The sequence below is a fragment of the Schistosoma haematobium genome, chromosome 7 (genome assembly GCF_000699445.3).
Source record: "Schistosoma haematobium chromosome 7, whole genome shotgun sequence".
In the NCBI taxonomy this organism is placed as follows: Eukaryota; Metazoa; Platyhelminthes; class Trematoda; order Strigeidida; family Schistosomatidae; genus Schistosoma; species Schistosoma haematobium.
In genome coordinates this window covers 12,177,708-12,197,014 of record NC_067202.1, presented here as the reverse complement: position 1 = coordinate 12,197,014, position 19,307 = coordinate 12,177,708, and the positions used below count along the sequence as shown (strand labels likewise).

The following is a 19,307-nucleotide window of genomic DNA, read 5'->3' as shown; positions in this document are numbered from 1 at the left end:
GACTGTATTGATGGAGATGAAGAGAAGAACTGGTTTTGCCACATGTTGACACACACACACAGAGAGGGAAGAACAATCAATTGACATATTGAACCAGACATAAAAGCAAATCAAGAAATTGGTCAAAGGATAAATAAGTAATCGATTATCATTATTATTGGTATTAATGACTATATTATGAAGTAAAAATTAGTTTCAAAAATAGATTATGTAACCCTAGTAAAAAAAATTATTTTTAACCTACATATAGAAAAGAAACATCATAAAATACTTCGTAAAGTTGTTCACACAAAATATACTGAAAAATAGTGATAATCACCAGAAAATTAGAAATCCCAGTTTTACATTGGATACAGTATCCTGAATCGTCCAACAATGGTATCAGTAATAAATAATGAAACTTTTAGTCAATCAATTCATATTTTTTATTATAGAGATTTTTGTGGAGATTACTGAATTTCATAATTTCAGTGAAAAACTGTAACCATTGGAGTGGAATCAACTCGGATGTGAAGCAATTACACACTGCTAGCACGAGAAGATGTCTGTACCATATAAATGAAGAAAAATTAACTTATTCATCTGGGATTTGGGTATAAGCCACACTTTAAGTGTGAGGTTAAATGGTACTACCTAGTTGACCAATCCAAAGCAAGTGGAGCGAGGACTTAGTGGTTGTAAGTCGGATACTTTAATCACTAGATTCATTACCTTAATGATTTAAGGAGAATAATACTAATGGTTATATATTATAATAATCCATAACCATTCATAAACCCTACCTAAATACTAATTATTTATCATTAAACCTTATGTGCCCCCAAATGCCCTGGTACAGCTGAGAGCGGGGAGAGTCCGCTCACCCTCTCCAAATGCTCTCACATGGCCACGCGTATATAGACTCTGCCAGGGAAGTCCTACTCACTGCCTTCTCGTGGAGGGGGTTTGTTTACGAAAATGAGAGGACGAAAAGCGAATGTCCGGCGCTTTAACCGAATTCCAAACCAATGATGCACCTGGGCTCTAGTATCTTGAAGGAACAAATGGCGTATGAACCAATTGTTCGTCACCGGCTTCCATGGGACTGCATCTCCTTACGATGCTCCACTGCCTTGTGGATTAGACCTTCAGGTCGAAGGCTCAGGGAGTGGCCTCCTAAGAAAACCACCTGCTTCGATTTGGGCACCCGGACAGTACCACAGCCCTCACACATATCGAATGAGATTTGTGTGGCACATATGTATTTGGTGCCTCAATGTACCAATATCTATGTGTTAAAATAAATAAATAAACACCTTATGATTTTATTTTAGTTCTGATAAGCAATAAAACAATTCCAAATAGAAAAGTGCAAATCTTAACTTTAAATGAACTGAAATATAAAATCGTTCAATCTACCCAAGTGACAACTTATTAAAAAGAGCTATAAAAAATAATCATGAACATATTGATTTCTAATAAAAAAGGAAATCATAAATAGTGTGTGTGTGATGATATATACGACAAATTGTAAGTTGGCTTGTTAAAAGTAGAATGTATACTTATCACGATAAGAAAATGTTGAAGTTATTGTGACGCAGGAGAGTATCGTTAATTTTATAAATTGAAATGCATGATATCTATTACATTGAAGATTCTTTCAAGATAAAGCATTAGAAGAGTTTTTTCGATACATTTGTATTTGTAAGAAAGTATGGAAATGAACTTAAAAATAAAGATGTTTTCAAATATCATCTTGGAATAGTACAAAGATGCTAGCCTGTCATAAGAAAATGTTTCCAATTTCTACAGAAAAGGCTTAAACTGATGAAAAACACAAACACAAAATATTATAAGGAATATATATGTATATTCGGTGTATGATGAGAATGTCAAATTTCTGACATACAGCTTCTAGGAAGAAACCAATTTTAAGATTTATATAATGATCTGAAGTGAATTCATCCGGTTTTCAAATGTATATTTTATTATCTGTTTTAATTAATTTTTCTTAGGACTTCCACAATACATGATTCTTACAAGACGTCCTAGAGCACTGCAGTATTGTGTACTAGCTAATCGGTTTATCTAGTCTGCATAAACTTTGTTTCTTATTAAATCGAATCTCATAAATTATTCGTAATTTAAAAAAATACTAAAAACTAACTCAAATCACAACATTGAAGGAATACATATACAGTTGTCTTAAGTAACCAGAATATACATCAATAGAGATGATCGAAATTTATAATGACAAACATTGAATAGAGTTTCAGTCGGTAAAAATTCATTGGTGTTAACCTAGACATTTTCAATGCAATTCGATCTACTTTCTAATGATCACTGCATACATCAATATTGACGTGATCAAAAGTCATAAAACGTAGAAACTAATAACAGCAAAAAATATCAATATATGTACACACTAACTGGATCGAAGCTAAGATACAATTCGAACGAGGTTGAACTAAATCACTAGATATTATGAACCTTTACTGACTAGGATCATTGAAAAATTAACGAACACAGACTGCACGACAACTATTAACCTTGATCAGCAATGATTAATCAAAAAATAATAATAAAACCGAAGATAAAATTGGGCAATTTTGAAGCATTCGATTATGACTAAGTGGGATGTGTCAGGAATGATGAGAAGCTAGTGAATTTATGATCTAAAAGACTCACTAGATAAACATGTACACATAATCAGAAAAATCCAAGAAACTCAATGATAAAGAATAACTCAAATAATTGATTGACTCACAGATGAGCTACTTGAAGAATCGGAATTATGAGATTCAGAGTCTCTAGACGACTCATGTTGACTATGATGATGATGATCTGCACGCCGTGAAGTTGTTTCAGGTGTTTTTAAAAGTGCTTTAGAACTGGAAACTTTAGTTGAATAGTTATTATTCATCTTTTTAATACTTTTAGGACCAGGCTCCCATACAATATCTGTTTGTTTTTTACGCGCATTCTGGTGATGATGATGATCACTTGATGCCCCAACATGTTTTCCAACTCTGCCGATAGGTGATTGACTCGAAGAGGTAACTGGTGGGCGAAAATTTCTCGAGTTGCCACTTTTAGACCAATGTAATTTTGAGTCATGTACATCTGTTTTAATGTGTGAATGTTTTACAGGATAATTCCTAGAGGCGTAATTTTGTCGCATACCATTAGTATCCTTGTTATTGGTTGTATGTCCAAAACGAGGTGGTCTCGATCGAGATGAACTATCAGTCATATCAATATGCATAGTTCCAGATTTAAATGACTTACTAACATAATGATCATCGCGAGTATGACGTTCATGAGCCATTGTTGACCAAGAACTTTCTTCTCGTTGATTTTTTATAGAACTCGAACGCCTGTAGGGTAAAATATATTTATAACCAATGATATTTCAATGAACGTATGGAATATGAGTAATAATCTCGCAACATCCAATATTATAACAATATGGGTGTTAGTTATGATACTCGGAAAAACTTCAACAATATCCTGCTTATAAAAGAATGACATGTACACTTGTTTGTACACAGAACTAGAGAACTCCAAGTCCCACTCTTTACTGATTATGCCATTTCCCAAAAATAAACTAATCTATATGACAAATCTCAAAAAAAAATTTAGTTATGTATGTTTTAGTGTTGTGTGAACTGATAAACATTTAAATGAGACAATCGAGTCGATGATAGAGATGTACAAATAGTTAGTGACTATCCATCAACAGATTTGACAACTCGCAAGTGTTTCATACATCAGAAAACATCTAAACATGTGGGACAATTAACAAATAATAAAAACATACATGACCAAGTCAACAGATAAGCATTTAACTGTATTTCCGCGATGACAGTTTCTCAACGATTCACATCGTAATAATATACCAATTACTATAAAAATAATCTATGCACAACGAATAGATAGCATGATTATAGAGCAATTAGTATTGTTTATTATCCTAACAAGCTGCACTATACCAAGTGTATTTCATTATGTTAACAGGGCTGAAAAGATATAACTGATGGAAATTAATTCAAGACACCAATTCAACCTACTGAAAATTATGTTAGTAATATCTTTAGTCTAGTTGAAAAACAAAGAAAGGCAATAGCGTTGGAAATTTGTCAATACTATGAAGCAAATCTTAAATTAAATATATGGTCTACTCAACATGATTGTTCTATTCAAAACAATCAGAAAAACACAAGTATGAAAATATATATGATAAACGCAAAAATAACACAGGAGCATAGATTATGTTTGAAGCTCACCAAAATGGAAACTCCATAAATGGGTACAAATACAGACATATACGTCAGCTTATATTCATGTTAATATTGTAAGTTATAACACAAACGCAGTAAATAGTTAGAAAACCATATCTACCTGGATGTTTTCGAAGTAACTTGCCCATGAAAAACTTTCTTGTTCACTGAGTGATGAGAGTTTGGAAGCTGAGGATGTCGTAAAGATGAAGAGGGAACTTCATTGACATAACCTTTTCTTGATCTCCATATTTTAGTTTCAAGTTTTGTACTCGTTGGTGGAGAAAGCAAAGCACGTTTACGGTTGTTATTAAAATGTTTTTCTTCAATATTACGTTCAATCCGGTTTTTAGACTGCCCATATTTGCGAGTATTCGATAATGATGAATCAGGAGTACATGGCTTTCGCTTGGAATGTTTGTATTTGTTCTCCATCACTCTTTCTTTATTTCTACGATTTGGCACATTGCGATCAGTACTTCTTGAAGAAGTGTAAGAAGAAGTTGGAGAACGAGAGGACTGTCTACGCACATTTCGATTACCTGGTGTTGAGCTCTCATCCTCAGAAACGTCAGAACAACCATCTTCACCACGTCTCAAAATGGATGACTCTTTAGAAGAGATATCTTTGAGATCTGATGAAGAATCACGGTAACTATAAACCGGATTCGATATTTCTCTTCTATTGTTGTCATCGATGTCATCACCAGAATCAGAACTTCTATGGCACACGGATGCAGACAGCTTTTTCTTCTCTTTTAAAGAGCGGGTTTGTCGATTGTGATCATTGCTATCATTTCGTTTTTTTGGTTTCGGTTTAATACCTTGCCGTCGCGACCTCGACTGATTATGTCTACCTCTGTCTTGTGATTGAGACGTTGATGAATGACGTGAAGAACCGGATGATATTACTTGGATCTTGTTATTTCCTGGAAGATTACTTGAACTTGAGCGAATGTGACAATATGAACGAGAGGATGATGAAGATGAAGTGGAAGAAGATGAACTACGAGGAGAAGGAGCAGGTGGAGGTTCAACATCACCGGATGAATGTGACCGATGTCGGTCGGTTTGATGAGGATTTGCATAGGCAGCAGGTAGTGCACGGTTTTGTTGATCCTATTCAAAAGAAAATAGTTTTCTTTATACTTCAAGAGTATATGGAAATAGTAATTAAATCAAGATAAGTTATTGTGGAATACACCACATTTATAGTTATCATTTAAAAAATAATGTGATTCGTTTACATTAGATTAAAAACAGGGGATTCAAAATATTTTCATCCAACAAGTTAATATGGACATTTATACATCTGTGATGATAGTATAGTGCGCAGTTACGATTCTTAATAGGGGGTTGTCAAGTTATTTGATAAAGGAAGAATACGTTGCAAAACTGTAACATGTCACCATTTAGGAAATGACCAACCAAGAAGATTATTCTACTAGAATAATCGTGCGGTTTAAGTTTCATAAAAGTCAACAGTGTACAATGAGAACTTGTGTGATGTTTTATTCAGGTGACTAAGATCAATGGTAAATGACCGTCATGAATCAATCCTATATCTTGGTACGACATTACTGAAATAATCTTTTTTCACTTTGGTGCTGTTACTAATCACTCGGTCATTCGGAGAACATAATGATTTGAATACATTGCAGATCAACGTCCAAACGAGAATAGTGGGATTGAAAAGTACTATGAAACAGTAATAAGCTAAAATCAATTTTTTTCGAATGAACCAAAATTCTAAAAATTATCTAAACACTTACTGAACTGTCACTGCTATCACCAGTATCATCGCTACGAAAATTTGCAAACTGTGATGATTGGTTGGGGGAATTATCTTCGTAGGACATGCCTACATTGGAATGTGTAATATGTCGATTTGTAGATCTCTTTCTTTTATTGGAAGTATTACAGACATTTGGAGCTCCATAAGAATTTGACCGAGAAGTAGATGCGGAAGTGGATGAGTTGGAACAGTTGGAGCTGTGATAATCTCGACTATGCATTATTTTAGTATTATGCTTTGAGGAGCGTGTCTTCGGTGATCTGTTATTTGACGATTGAGAATTTGTACACACAACAGGTTTTCTTACAGATAGATTTTCATTTGAATTCGATGAATCCAAACAGCGACCTGATATGGAACTAGTTATCTCATTTTGTCTACGCGTTTTATTATTAAGAGAACTTCTGGAGCAAGATTCACGGGATAAATCATAATGTGAACATGTACCACCAGAATCACCTTCATCCTGAGAAGATAACGGTGGACTAGACGGTGTTCTAGGACCTCGTGGAACACGCGAGACTGGTTTATTAGAATTTGTATCTGACGGACCAGGCGCATCATCAGGAGACATATATTTGTTGCCTTTACGGGAGAATTCTTGTTTGTCTGATACTGGTTCCTGTTCTTTTTTCATTTTATCTTTCACTTTACGTGTTGTTGAAAATTTCCCTGAATGCTTGTTCTTTGGGGTTTCAAACATACATCTATCTGAAGATAGTGGTCTACAAAGTTAAAGGCACATCATAAAGATGATCAAGCACTTAAAAGTTATGAATCTCCAAGTAGATTAACCACAATACTTTCATAGGTATAACTATGATTTCTACAAAATGTATACACTATTTAAAGGCAAGATGAGTTCTACAAAATTATACTGAACCCTAACACACGTAACTGTAATATGTTCCCAGTTTTTGAAAAGTTTAACGCAACTTATCGAACAGGTATAAATGCACTACAACTAAACACAGATAATTAATAAATATATAAACATAAAATCTTATAGTTTTTTTGCTGCATAAGTGATTTAGTCGTACTTGTTAAGTGACTCGAAGGTGGAAAGTCAAATCGTGTGTGGCGTTTGACCATTAATCAAAATCTTTCATTCATAAGACTAATAATGTAGGAAACATTTTGATTTTTGTAACCTTTGCTTGGAGAAGCTAGTTGGATTAATTCACAAGATTCTTACTATTTAGAAAGGCATTATTTCATGATTAATGTTCTAACAACCAAATCACTTCGTTAGTTGCTACTGATGCACATTTCTAGAACATATTACTCAATTTACGCAGGTTGGTAACGTACTAAACTTGATTTTATCAGTACTATTAAGCAAACTTAAATAAACCAAAAAGATTTCTGCAGACAAAAAAACTACAGGTTCGTTAGTTCACTTACCTATTAACAGATTTGCGTACTACAACATTAGACTGATAATCTGAACCAGAAGAACTATTACTTTCAGTGTCCGAGTCATTCCCATGTCGAGTTTTCATGTTGTAATTTTTATTAAACGTGGAACGAATTTCCCTGACATCACTTCTTATTTTGGAGTTCTCATGTTTACTTCGTCCAGACTTAGGTTCTGATGACTCAGATGGAGGATGGCAGTTCAACTTTAAACTATTTATTTGTTTCTGAATTTCAATTGGGTTTGGTAAATTAAATAGATCACAAAATGGTGGAGCGAAATCAACAGGAGGACATCTTAGAGTATTTAACAAATTCGATGGATTCATAGACGGAAATAGAGATGGACAAAGACCTGACATTAGTGCAGCAGCTTCCAAGACATTTGGAATATGAGGTGATGTAGCACAACCAGGGAATAATGATAAATCATTACCAGAGTTACGAAATCTTAAATGTCGTCTATCCACATCCACTGGTGTAGGTAAAAGTGGTCCACGTTCATGATCAAACCTAGGGTGGAAAATATGAGATTTAGTCAATGAAATAACGTTTGTGGATCTAATCATCCTTATGTAAAATGACTTACTCAGTGGACGTAGGAAGTAAAGTGTCAGTAGGCAGGACTTCAACATGTCGTCTCTTGCCTTCTGCTGCAACTCGGCTAAATGTCGAGGATGTAGAAGTTTTCTGTACCTTTGAAGATTTTGATTCTGATAAATTATTCGCCTTTTTCTGATTTTGTTGATTTGAGCTAACTGTTTCACGTGAGCTGTCAGCTTCGTTTTCGCTTGATGATTCTTCAAGTACGCCTTCATTTTCTTCGCTTTCCTCACCATATGTATCATCATCCTTAGCCTCACCTTCTTCAACAGATTCAGTTTCATTCGGTGACACTGCTTCTGTGGTGCTAACTTCATTATTAGCTCCGAATGATTGTTTAGACTCAGTAACAATTTCAGACGTATTTGATGTTACTACTTTGGAATTATCTTCGTCATGAACTGACTCCTCTTTCTGTCTGGTTGACGTAGTAGTTTCAACAGTCGAGCCTAGTTTAAGAAAATATTAACCCAAAAGTATGAACACTTTCTAACAATCCAAATATAAAACATCAGATATGAAAGTAATAGTCAAGTAGAAAAATGATTTACAAAGCAGTTTTATTGATTGATTTAACAAACAATAAGCAAATAACTTGATCTGTACGCTGAATATTATATCCTATGGAAGAACATTATTGATACAATTCCAAAAAAGAAGAAATAAACAGCTACCAATATACGCGAATGTAATCGAAATCGACATATACTTCAAAAATTATCACCGATATGACATTCTTGATTAATCAGTCACTGTGAACTGGTGTTAATGTGAAATAAGTTACTTAATAATTACAAGTGACTGTAAACGCATCAGTACAAAAGCAAAAAGAACACAGCAATTATGCATCCAACATCTAATTATCACAGTAATGATTACGAGCTTTCCAGTGATCAATAAAATTTGAACGAATGTTGTAAAGAGTTTATGGTACAAAGTGATTTTTGTGACAAAAATAAAGAAATCTGCCCCCTATTAATTTAGATATTGACAAGAATTATGAATGAAGTGAAACAGTGAACTTCCATTGGCTCTCACTGGTCATGTGAGAGCATTTCGACAGCTGATTCTCTCCATGGCATTTGGGGGCTAAGAAGACAATATGAATTCGTGGGATAAAAAAATATACGGTGGTTTAGAAACCTAAGAAGAAAAACAGTAAGCGCACCAAAACCATGTCATACAGAGTATCTATCCATTGGTTACGAAAATAGAGAGGACCACAACGAGACAACCTGAATCTACTTATACAACCTATCCTTAATGCCAATAACTCAAGAGACTAGTGTCATGTATTGTTTTACCCAACCCTAACTTTCTTCAAAACTACTCCCTAGACAAAACAACGTTGCACGTAAAGGTTAGTGGTGATTGGGCATACGTAATAAATATCTCAACTAACTCACTTTAAAGTTTACAGCCTCATCAATCAATATGTCATCTTTACCTAGTACGTTTCATCTAATCTCAACACTTCACTCAATTGATAGTCCCAACATACACCAGTGATGCTTCAGAGGTATCTACAATCATATACTAATACTCCACAGATATCCTCTATTTCCAAAGGTGAAATGTTGTAGAAGATATGTAATTTAAAGCAACTTAACTAAGATTGATAGGGCGAACCAAAAGGTGAATACGCTTTACTTAGAAAACTTACGTCTACGAACAACGCGTCTGGAAGATTTCTGTTGAATTTCATTATCATCATTTGCTGAGTTCCCTTTACAAAGCTGATCATTACTGACGTAATCTGGGCAATGGTCATCACTTTCTTCAGAAGTGTATTCTGTCTTTTTTACTTTGATAGGTGATTCTCTTTTTCTAAATCCTTTCCCTTTTGCAACTGTATCTTTCACAGAGGAACGAGAAGAGTCGTTTGTTCTATTAGATCGAAAAGTACGGGAATGTGAGTGTTGACGTTGTTCAGGTGAATGGGAAGAAACATTGGATGACTCATGCTTATGATATTTTTTTGGACGCCTTCCACGTATATTTACATCTCGGTTATGTTTGGAAAAATCAAAACTATTACCACTTGATAGTACTGATCCTATAGAAGTTAGATCCGATGGAATACCTGAATTGTTAGCAGCTGCAGCTGCAACAGCAGGTAGTAAGTCAGCATTGGGATAACTAAAATAATAAAACAAAATGGGATTATACCAATATATACCCACATTCATTGCAACTCTAGAAATCTTATTAAATAAACACGATTCGTAAATGAAGGTGGATATTTACTGACATCGAATGGCATTGAGTTGACGATAGGCCTAGTGAGTTTTAGGATTATACGAATGACTACGTCTTAGACTAATGCTTGCAAAAAATTCCAATATTCCTCTAATAAATCTCATTATAGCACTCATTTGAAAGAGCAACCAGTAGTTTTGGAGGCCTTCCAGTTACTGTTTAACTATTCTTGCAATTGAACAAAAGTATCCCGATGAAATACGTAACAATTTTAGCATCATTTCTTCTGGACTAGATGGTTTTATTACAGGTCTCATTGTTATGCTGTACAACATATTAAGCTCACACTTTACATAAGGTAGGCACTTCGCTTCAAATCTTTAATACTTCAATATATAACAATAAACCGTATGTTTCCATAAGCTTCACAGCGTTATGACCGTTGATCTGCTGCTCTGACAAGACAGTAAATTAGAAACTGAGTCTGAAACAACTCATTTTTGAATTAAAAACGTGTGGTAAAATAACGCAACCGTAATAAACAAATGGGTTCGATTGTTAAATTACTAATGAAATGGAAGCGGATAAAAACTAGGACTATATTGATCAGCGAGAAAACTGGAGATCACACTATTTGACCATAGTTTTATTCCTTTGCTTAATAGTAATTACACAACAAGGTCATGACAAAATAATCACGTATATTGAGATTGTATTAAAAAAACTGTTATCAACTTAATATTGAGAAAAACGATCAGTGTGCAAAGAAACCATTTCGAATCCATTTGTAGGTTTTGACAACAGACAGGTTACATAGCATCAGCCAACATATAAAATCAAATACAAAGCATTCTCTCGACTTCCCTGCACTTTATAATAAGTACCTTACAACCATTATGAATATTACAAGTTTTATCAACAACAGTTACGCTGTTCCCATTACACGATGGCAAAAGTCGGCTAGGAATAGTTATCCTGTAGTTAGGTAATACATTGAGTCATTATCTTTTCACATCATAACACAAAAACTTGAATGAAAGTGAGTAAATAAGTAGCATCACTAGCCGTCAGTGTGATACCAACCTCGAATACATAAACCTGTACTTGGCAGACGAGATTCGTTACATTAGTTACTTGTGATGCTGTTTCCTGTCATACAAACGAGTATTTAATTACTTATTAGTGAGTAGGGTCTGATTATTGAAAACGGGTTCAGAAGAAACCAAATTTGTACCATTGTGTATTCATTACGAACAAAGTAGCATGATATTTTAGATAATAGTTTTAACTTACTTTGACAATGAGAGAGCAGTCGCCGTATAAGTTCGGTAGTACTGTTGATACATATGACTGTAATACAACATTAAAAGTTGCTCATTATCTATATTTTGATTAGCATTATTAACATCCAGCCTGTAGTTTTTGAATTTGTTGGGTACAGTAGCTTGATTGGGATCGTAACCTTGAAATCGATTCCCGTAACCATGTGGTCGAATACTTAACAGAGGATTCCTAGATAAACTAGTTACTTTACGAGGGACAGTTTTGTTTATTCCCAGATTCCATTCTTCATCGGAGTTATGACTTTCTGCACTAGGAAAGCCATAGCCGGGGCTTGACTTTCTTATTCGCTTTTGTTCTCCCGAATGATAGTTGACCGCATTACTGTTGCCACGTGAATTGTATCTCCGTTTGATACCAAGTCGTAAAGAAGTATCATGATCAGTATCCCGCACATGCCGCCTTATATCTGTTTTCCCCATATTTGCCGAATCATTGTAGCATTTTCTGAGCTGCAATTTATGGCGTGCATCTGAAGGGAGTAGAGGAACGTGTGAACTTGACGAGTAAGGCATGTGACAGGATTTCGGGACTCTGAAAAGCAAAGAACTATGATGAGAGGTACGAGTTAGAATTCAGAATTGATATAACTAGGAATGATAGAAGTGTAGTACCTGTTACTTCCTAGTTGTCCAAATGGCGTAAGGTTTGACACCACTTAACTGACTCCTGTCTTATTAGCTTTGGACTTTGGTCTCTATTGGTCATGCACAACGTAGAAACTGAGATATGAGCATCAGTTCGAGTTGCCATACCATCAAGACGGTAGTACTTTCAATCGTCTGTTGCATATTCTTCTTAATGCACTTACTTTCCTTAATAATTGACTTTACGTATTTTTTATTGATAATGAAGAAGGCGGTAAACGCCAGTTTGTCAATAACCCCTTGTCTATATATTAGGTCATATGGTATCCAAGCATAGATGTTTTGTGGAGACGAAAACACAATAATGGCATCTCAGTGCGTCTTAATAGCGTTTAAATTCACGAGAAACGAAGTTAGACTACATAAATGATCGGAAATAATACCGACTACGTGTTCCTGGAAGTTACCGATGTAATAAAATTCGGAAATAATGTACACACTCATGAGCTGTCATACGGTTTGGTCATTGATTCTAAGCTTTTCCGACACTCCTTTATCAAAAGATAACCTGTTCGTTCATTGTTAGAGCCGCGAAAATAAGCTGCTGTGCCGTATACATGAATGAGGTATGAGACAAGAATCTGACTAACGAACCTAGCTAATAAACACTAACGAATTGAAGTATTTAGGGCTGAAAGATGAAACAGGAAGAGAATAACTCATAAAGTATGAGGTAAAAAGTCTTTAGACACATGAATAAGATGAAAATCAACGAATACTTCCTCCGTATATAAAAAAGCACGCTCATAGGCTAACGACAGTTCATCGGAATCTACTGTCCCCAAACGTAACACACCGACAAAACTGTCATAATAAAACGCGAGGAACAGACTTAAGCTCCGTTAATTGACGAAAAATATCTAACAGCAATGAATTACGAGTGCGAGATCCTTAAACATGTATGGAACATTCATTTACGTCCTAGTAATTTAAAATGTTTATCCAAACAGACTCAGTAGGAGAATTAAAATAGTGCTAAACGAGGGGAAAATTAGATGACCAAAGTAACAAATATAGGAAGTGATAAACCCTTTATTCTAATAAATTCAATGCATTTACTTGGCTAACTGTTCGCATATGATATGACGTCGTATAAGTGTAATTCAATGAATATCTTAATTTCAAGCAATGATACACATTGATTGCAGTGTTAAAAATCATTTTAAAGAGTGTAATACAACCTAACTACTCAAAACCCTGGGTAAACTACTCACATTCATGAGATTCGAAGGCGCCGGTTTACTTTGTTCCGCATCCGGGAGGGAGAAGAAAAACAAATTGACTTAAAATCTGACAAAATAGACAATTTTTTTAATACATTTCATGAAAATTAGCACCTTTTCAAAAAATATCTTTCTCATGGGTTGATTTTTAAATTCAACGTCCAATATTTGAGAGTTCATAACATTCACATGAGGTGTAGTGGACTGTGTATTTGTATGTCCTATCTACTGTCTATTTCTCATCACGAATTAGATGGTTAAACAGTACTACGATAAAAATTTGAATTAAATGCACTGATCTTTTTTAATTTTTTCTGTCGGGAAACAGCTACATACATTTAGCAGATTACCGTCACCTAAATGTGATAATTCGCCAATTGTAGAACTTTATTAATAAACAAAAGCTAGCTCGCCTTACATAAGTTTGTCGGACCCTTCTGAAATCTGGGCCATTCCGATGAACTTGCATCATCACCAGACAGTAGTCCAGCTAATATAGCTGAGTCAGTAGTTAGCAAGAGGGTAATTGAGAACAAAAGATTTTGAGATAACTAAACATAAGGGAAAATCTTTATTCCTAGATATGAAAGCTCTGTGCGGGAAACAACACGGCGTTTGAGAGGAGTGTTCTTGTTTCATAAACATATTCATGGGCGAAAGAATGACGAAGGGTCAAAACACTGTAACAGGAATATAGGTGTCGCCATAGCACTCTCACTACAGCCTCAAAAAATACATGAGATTAGGTGTAGTGCAAATAAGTTTACAAAGTGTTAACATGGGTTCGCGGACGTCAAGGTGGAATGTTTGCGGAACGAGGTGTAAATAAATAAATCTATATATCAAGGCGAAAAACCGCAAACGCCATCACGTTTTCAGACCAGTTACTGGAGACGTTGAGCTAAGTGACAGCACTCCGTTCCAATCCTATGGATAAGCGCAAGGCTAATAGCAGATTAGTTTGTCAAATAAGGACCGGTAAATGATATAACCGGAGTAAATACTGCAAGCAGTAGTCATATGTAACTGATGAACAGCTCCACTTTTTATAGATTTTAGAGACCACCAGAGCTGTATGTGATATGGTGCCACTCAGCGACTCAGAGAAGCAAAGCCTTAGTCCAACATTAGTTGTGCAACTTATATATACGTCCAAAGTGTCGACGTGTGAAAACCAGAAGTATCAAAAAATCTTGACCCAAATATCTTGCTTTTTTTTAAATTTTGCTGTTGCAGAAGATTACTTGGAGCAACAACTTAAGATGCACTTTGCTCCTCGATAGCTGACTTTCCGACGTTGATGAAAACAACTTATGCTGACACAGACCAGAAGCATCTAATTACTTACCATATAGCTACCATCATCTCCATACGATCACCAGTCATTCTTGCCTCTCGATGTCTACAACGGGAAAGGGAACTAATATTTCATTATAATCAACCAAAGTGTCTGAAAGGGAAATTGCGAAAATTCTGGAATTCATGTAGGCCTCAGATGATGGAAGAACCTAGGCTTTTGTCTGGAGTTTGCAAAATATGTTCAGGGAAGAATAAGCTCTTTCTTGTGGTATCTGAGTGGGAGGTACAGTCAGAGCATGTAGGTCAGTCGCCCTATCAAACCAGAGTGAGTGAAACAGGATCCGTACATAGGATTTGACGGCCAAACGTCGAGCGGCTTAACTAATTCGCCACCTCTCACACACATGAGCAGGCAAACATGTATTGAGAACCTTGTTTTAGTTTTAAAAAAATGGTAATAGTGTGTCACTAATGAAAATATTTTGAGGAAATTCTTAAGCTTGTTCCACATACTTCACGGCTGTTCACTTATGGATAGACCGAAAGACAGGGCATCAGAAGAAGACCCGAAGTTTTGGCAACTGTTTGATCCCAGTTCATTGTCTTCTGCACAAACTTCGCTGTCTCTAGTGAATAAGATCATTCCTTCCTCTTATACTCTGTCAAGTGCTAAATTAAGACATACCTGCCCGTTGATTTGTGTTGATTATTTGAATTTTCCCATGGACACTTAAGACTACAGCAGAACCCCAGAATACAAGTGAATTCAGGTGACACGTCCCAAATAGGACGAAACTCCCTTCCTAATTTCCACAGCTAACCACCATCCATCTATGTTTACAATGATTGCGAACTAAAGCAATATCGAGGCAGTTCACACAGGATTCACATACAACAAAAAAACTGATTAGTTCTAGTCCTTAAAATCGATAAGAAGATTGAAACAACTAGTGCAAGATAACTTATGTTTCGTTTTCTTTTACCTAACATTTCCTTTCGGCGGCCGTCGTATTGAAGTACCGTTCACAGAATATTTGTGTGTGATTTTATCTCTTTTGTTCGATCGCACCGACGATAGAAATGTTTTCCCTCTTTGTTAGGGATGTCTGTTGTTATTTACAACCAATAAGTTATCATTATTTAGTGTCTGTTGTTTATTTTCGAAGCGCGGTGAATTTATGCGTGCTTCTCTCTAAATAGAACATCGCAGATACACTTCTCTCTATTTAGCACGTGAGCAGTCAATATTCTTAACAATTTATTACCTTAGTGTCCTATGATCTGAGTGTACATGACGTTTACCGAATAAGCGATAATACCTGTTGATAAAAGCATAGTACGGACATATTTCGCGTATCGTGTATATAATCCATATTATCGATTCATTTTACCACTTTCGATTGACTGAATTATTTGTTCCTTAGATAAACATGAATCAGTTGTATTCAGCAATCACAGGTGTCAATGTAGGTTGTTGGTCAACAAAACTGGCCACATATTTCCGAATAAAACCTATCGGAATAAATATCCTTTGCCTTTTTGTTCAGGATTCCCGTAGGTTCCTCACTCCATTCACGAACTGTCAACACCAGGTATAAAAATCTAGCTGCAATCAAAACCACGAACATAAAAGCATTGTTGCTAGAGATGAAGCGTTAGCATGACTGAAACAAGACTAGTGGTATCAACAGTTCAGGACTCCTGATATCTGTCCTTTGAAGATGTAGAAGAGCTGTTACTATATCGACTAACAATGACTGTAGAACAGTTTCACCTGTTTTCCTCGGTCTCTAACTAGTCACAAAATTCTAATAGCATTTTCATTTTTACAAGAAGTGACCTTCGTAGATACTCACCATTACTTTGAAGTATATTATGTTGTACAGTGCTATAGGCTATAACAGCAGAACTTTCAATGTCAATGAATTGTACGCGATCACAAACAACCGAAACGGAAACATTTGTTCAAGAACCAGGCAGCAATATCTGTCAAATAGTTATGACAACAAACACTTCTGTTCATTATTCTATTCAACAGTTTGAACAGATCATCATGCACGTAACCGTTGGTCAACAATACGTGGAACTGAAATAACTGATCAACGTCTTAGTGCTAGAAAGCAGAATTTCGGCAGCAATAAGTAAAACATACAAATGATGTTCGCGGTACACTTTTGATAGCTTCCGGTAATTGCTGCCTACGTTTCTCGAAGAAACTTAATATGAACTTAGCAGTCTTGATTTTCACACCAAAATAAATTGGTATTTTTCCAACAATCTCGCTAATTCCAATTTTATAAGTGGTGTCCATCAGACGAACAAGCCACCCTTTTATCTCCAACACTGAATAATTGAAATACGTCGTCATTATTCTTTCTTTCAGTTCGCTCATTACTACTGAGTCATTCATTCCGGGTTGTATCTGGCATTGAAATTCATTGTACTTCACTACTTTTCACCGAAGATTCAACGTCCAGTGTTTGCTCAGCCACAATGATTGTATGCCTAAGAAACATTGTTATTGTACTCCCACTTCAGCCGAGCTATATAACTACCTGTTTGTCTAACTATCTGATAATCATATTCCATCGTCATGTCAACACATAAATATTTTAGAAGTGCCAAGTGACACTCCAGGCATTCCACAGTACAAATCCTTGTGATTCTAGGGACAGTGCCTATCTGATTCTACATTATTGCAATGCTGTAGAAAGTAATAAAACTGAACTGATACGCTTTATCATAAAGGTGACCCTGTCTTCTTGAAGTGTGGGCAGGTTTTGTTTGATTTAAGAAAGGTCTTGAAGAATGAATTAGATAAATGGGTTGGAAAAAGGATAACGATCTCAAGTGAGTTGTTTAACTGAGCTGAAAGTAAAAAATCTAAAGTTTGAAGTGTTCATAGGTTGACGCTTAATACTCTGCTATTGTAGCAAAGTTGTTCCTCTAAAGAAACCAAATACATACTATTTAAATTACGGAAGTCTAATTTTTTTCTAGAGAAGACCTAAAATCGGATATTTTTAAATTACACCGGAAAGAATTTTGAGTGGACTAACTACTATCAATACACCATTCAGATTTTTTCGATACATATTCCCACCTCTCTGAATAAATTTTTCACCTGCGATATTCCAGGCTATGAATCAGATTGTAAGCAGTTCCGATGACGTTGGGTCGTTCCAGGATGACATAGTAGTTCATGCTGAAAATACTGAGCTGCATGATGAACGTTTTGTTAAGTTCTTTTGAAGTTTTCTTGATACGGGTATTTCCGCGAACCGACTCAAGTTCCAATTTCAACTTCATTCTATCAACTGTCTAGGCTATAATGTAGACGCCAGGGGCTTCAAAACCCCCTGATATGAGCCGCCAAGTCCCACTGATTGTAGGACCACCATCCACGAATATCTCTGTACACACATCATGGATTGATCCTCTTCAGCTTCATTTCAGGTTTGCCTGTAACTTTATAGGAATATTATACACATTTTTTGACTTTGTTTCTAGTCAGGTGTTTGTAAAGGAACAACAACAGCATGGTGTACTAAGAAAATGGGCCAGTCCATGGCATACGATTAACTGATGCGCGTTGGCTGTCCCTGACCTTGACGAGGATCAATGATTTGCTCGATATTCAATGACCCAACTGCCGGATGATTTGGCCCTGCAATGTCATGGTGAAAGTAAGACATACGAAGGCTTAGAGCTTTTTTTCTGTAAAATAATAAACCTAGGGAATTTAGTGTAAGTCACTTAGGGAATGTTCATATGTTCAAAGCAAATTCTTGAAAAAATCATAAAACGTTGAGTAGGAAGACTTCATATTTCCCAAAATTCAATTTAAAATATCAGGAGTTTCGTCCATTACAGATCTCAAATCTGTGTTTTACGAAGTTGATTTCAAAGAAATTGTAAAAAAACCCTGATGAATATAATGAGAAGTAATTTATGAAATGATTTATAATATGTTGATCACTCAAACATGCACTGAGTTAGCATAACGAAATAAGTTCGTTTTAGGATAGCAAAAACCCAGATATAAACCTCAAAGATTTCTGTAAGCCACGTAAAGTCACCATACCTGTTTTTGGTGTCATCACTATTTTCTAATAGTCTATGTACGTGAAGATGCCACAAGTATTCGGAGTTTGACAACACTGTGGTGGACCAGACGATATATAAACGCAAAAAGTATCAACAAAGTTAATAAAAATCAATAGTAATATTAATATATACCAGTTAAATGTTACAAATACAATAAAAACGGGACTTTACTTAAGTTCACCCAAAATAATGCGTGTTCAGGTTTAGTCTGGTACAATAAATCCACAATTATAAATACTGGGTAATTTCCAAACGTGTCGACGAACTCTCCAGTGGTGTAATCCAAAGTAAGGTATGGGGTATTCGCACTCAGAGTCTATGAATGTAAATAATATTTGTTTTAGATCTCAGTTAACTCAATCACGAATGAAAATAGAACAAGGAATGTGTGAGAAGCAGTGTATTTGCTAGCCAGCAA

At 35.5% G+C, this 19,307-nt stretch overlaps 1 protein-coding gene across 2 annotated transcripts in view; it reads right to left on the bottom strand.

Moving 5' to 3' along the window:
- Nucleotides 1-13,517, bottom strand: part of CLK3_1 (Dual specificity protein kinase clk3) — a gene marked incomplete at its 5' end in the record, with an annotated part of 36,941 nt that extends 23,424 nt beyond the window's left edge. The window contains 8 exons of one of the 2 annotated variants that reach the window (XM_051218012.1): nucleotides 2,747-3,356; nucleotides 4,381-5,378; nucleotides 6,032-6,779; nucleotides 7,459-7,983; nucleotides 8,060-8,522; nucleotides 9,737-10,212; nucleotides 11,566-12,147; nucleotides 13,475-13,517. In XM_051218012.1, coding sequence (XP_051064447.1) covers nucleotides 2,747-3,356; nucleotides 4,381-5,378; nucleotides 6,032-6,779; nucleotides 7,459-7,983; nucleotides 8,060-8,522; nucleotides 9,737-10,212; nucleotides 11,566-12,128 — 4,383 coding nt within the window. Of the gene's footprint in view, nucleotides 1-2,746; nucleotides 3,357-4,380; nucleotides 5,379-6,031; nucleotides 6,780-7,458; nucleotides 7,984-8,059; nucleotides 8,523-9,736; nucleotides 10,213-11,565; nucleotides 12,148-12,667; nucleotides 12,715-13,474 lie in introns of those variants that run through there. The other variant, XM_035731283.2, reaches the window with a different exon arrangement.
- Between the last annotated feature and the right edge of the window lie 5,790 nt (nucleotides 13,518-19,307).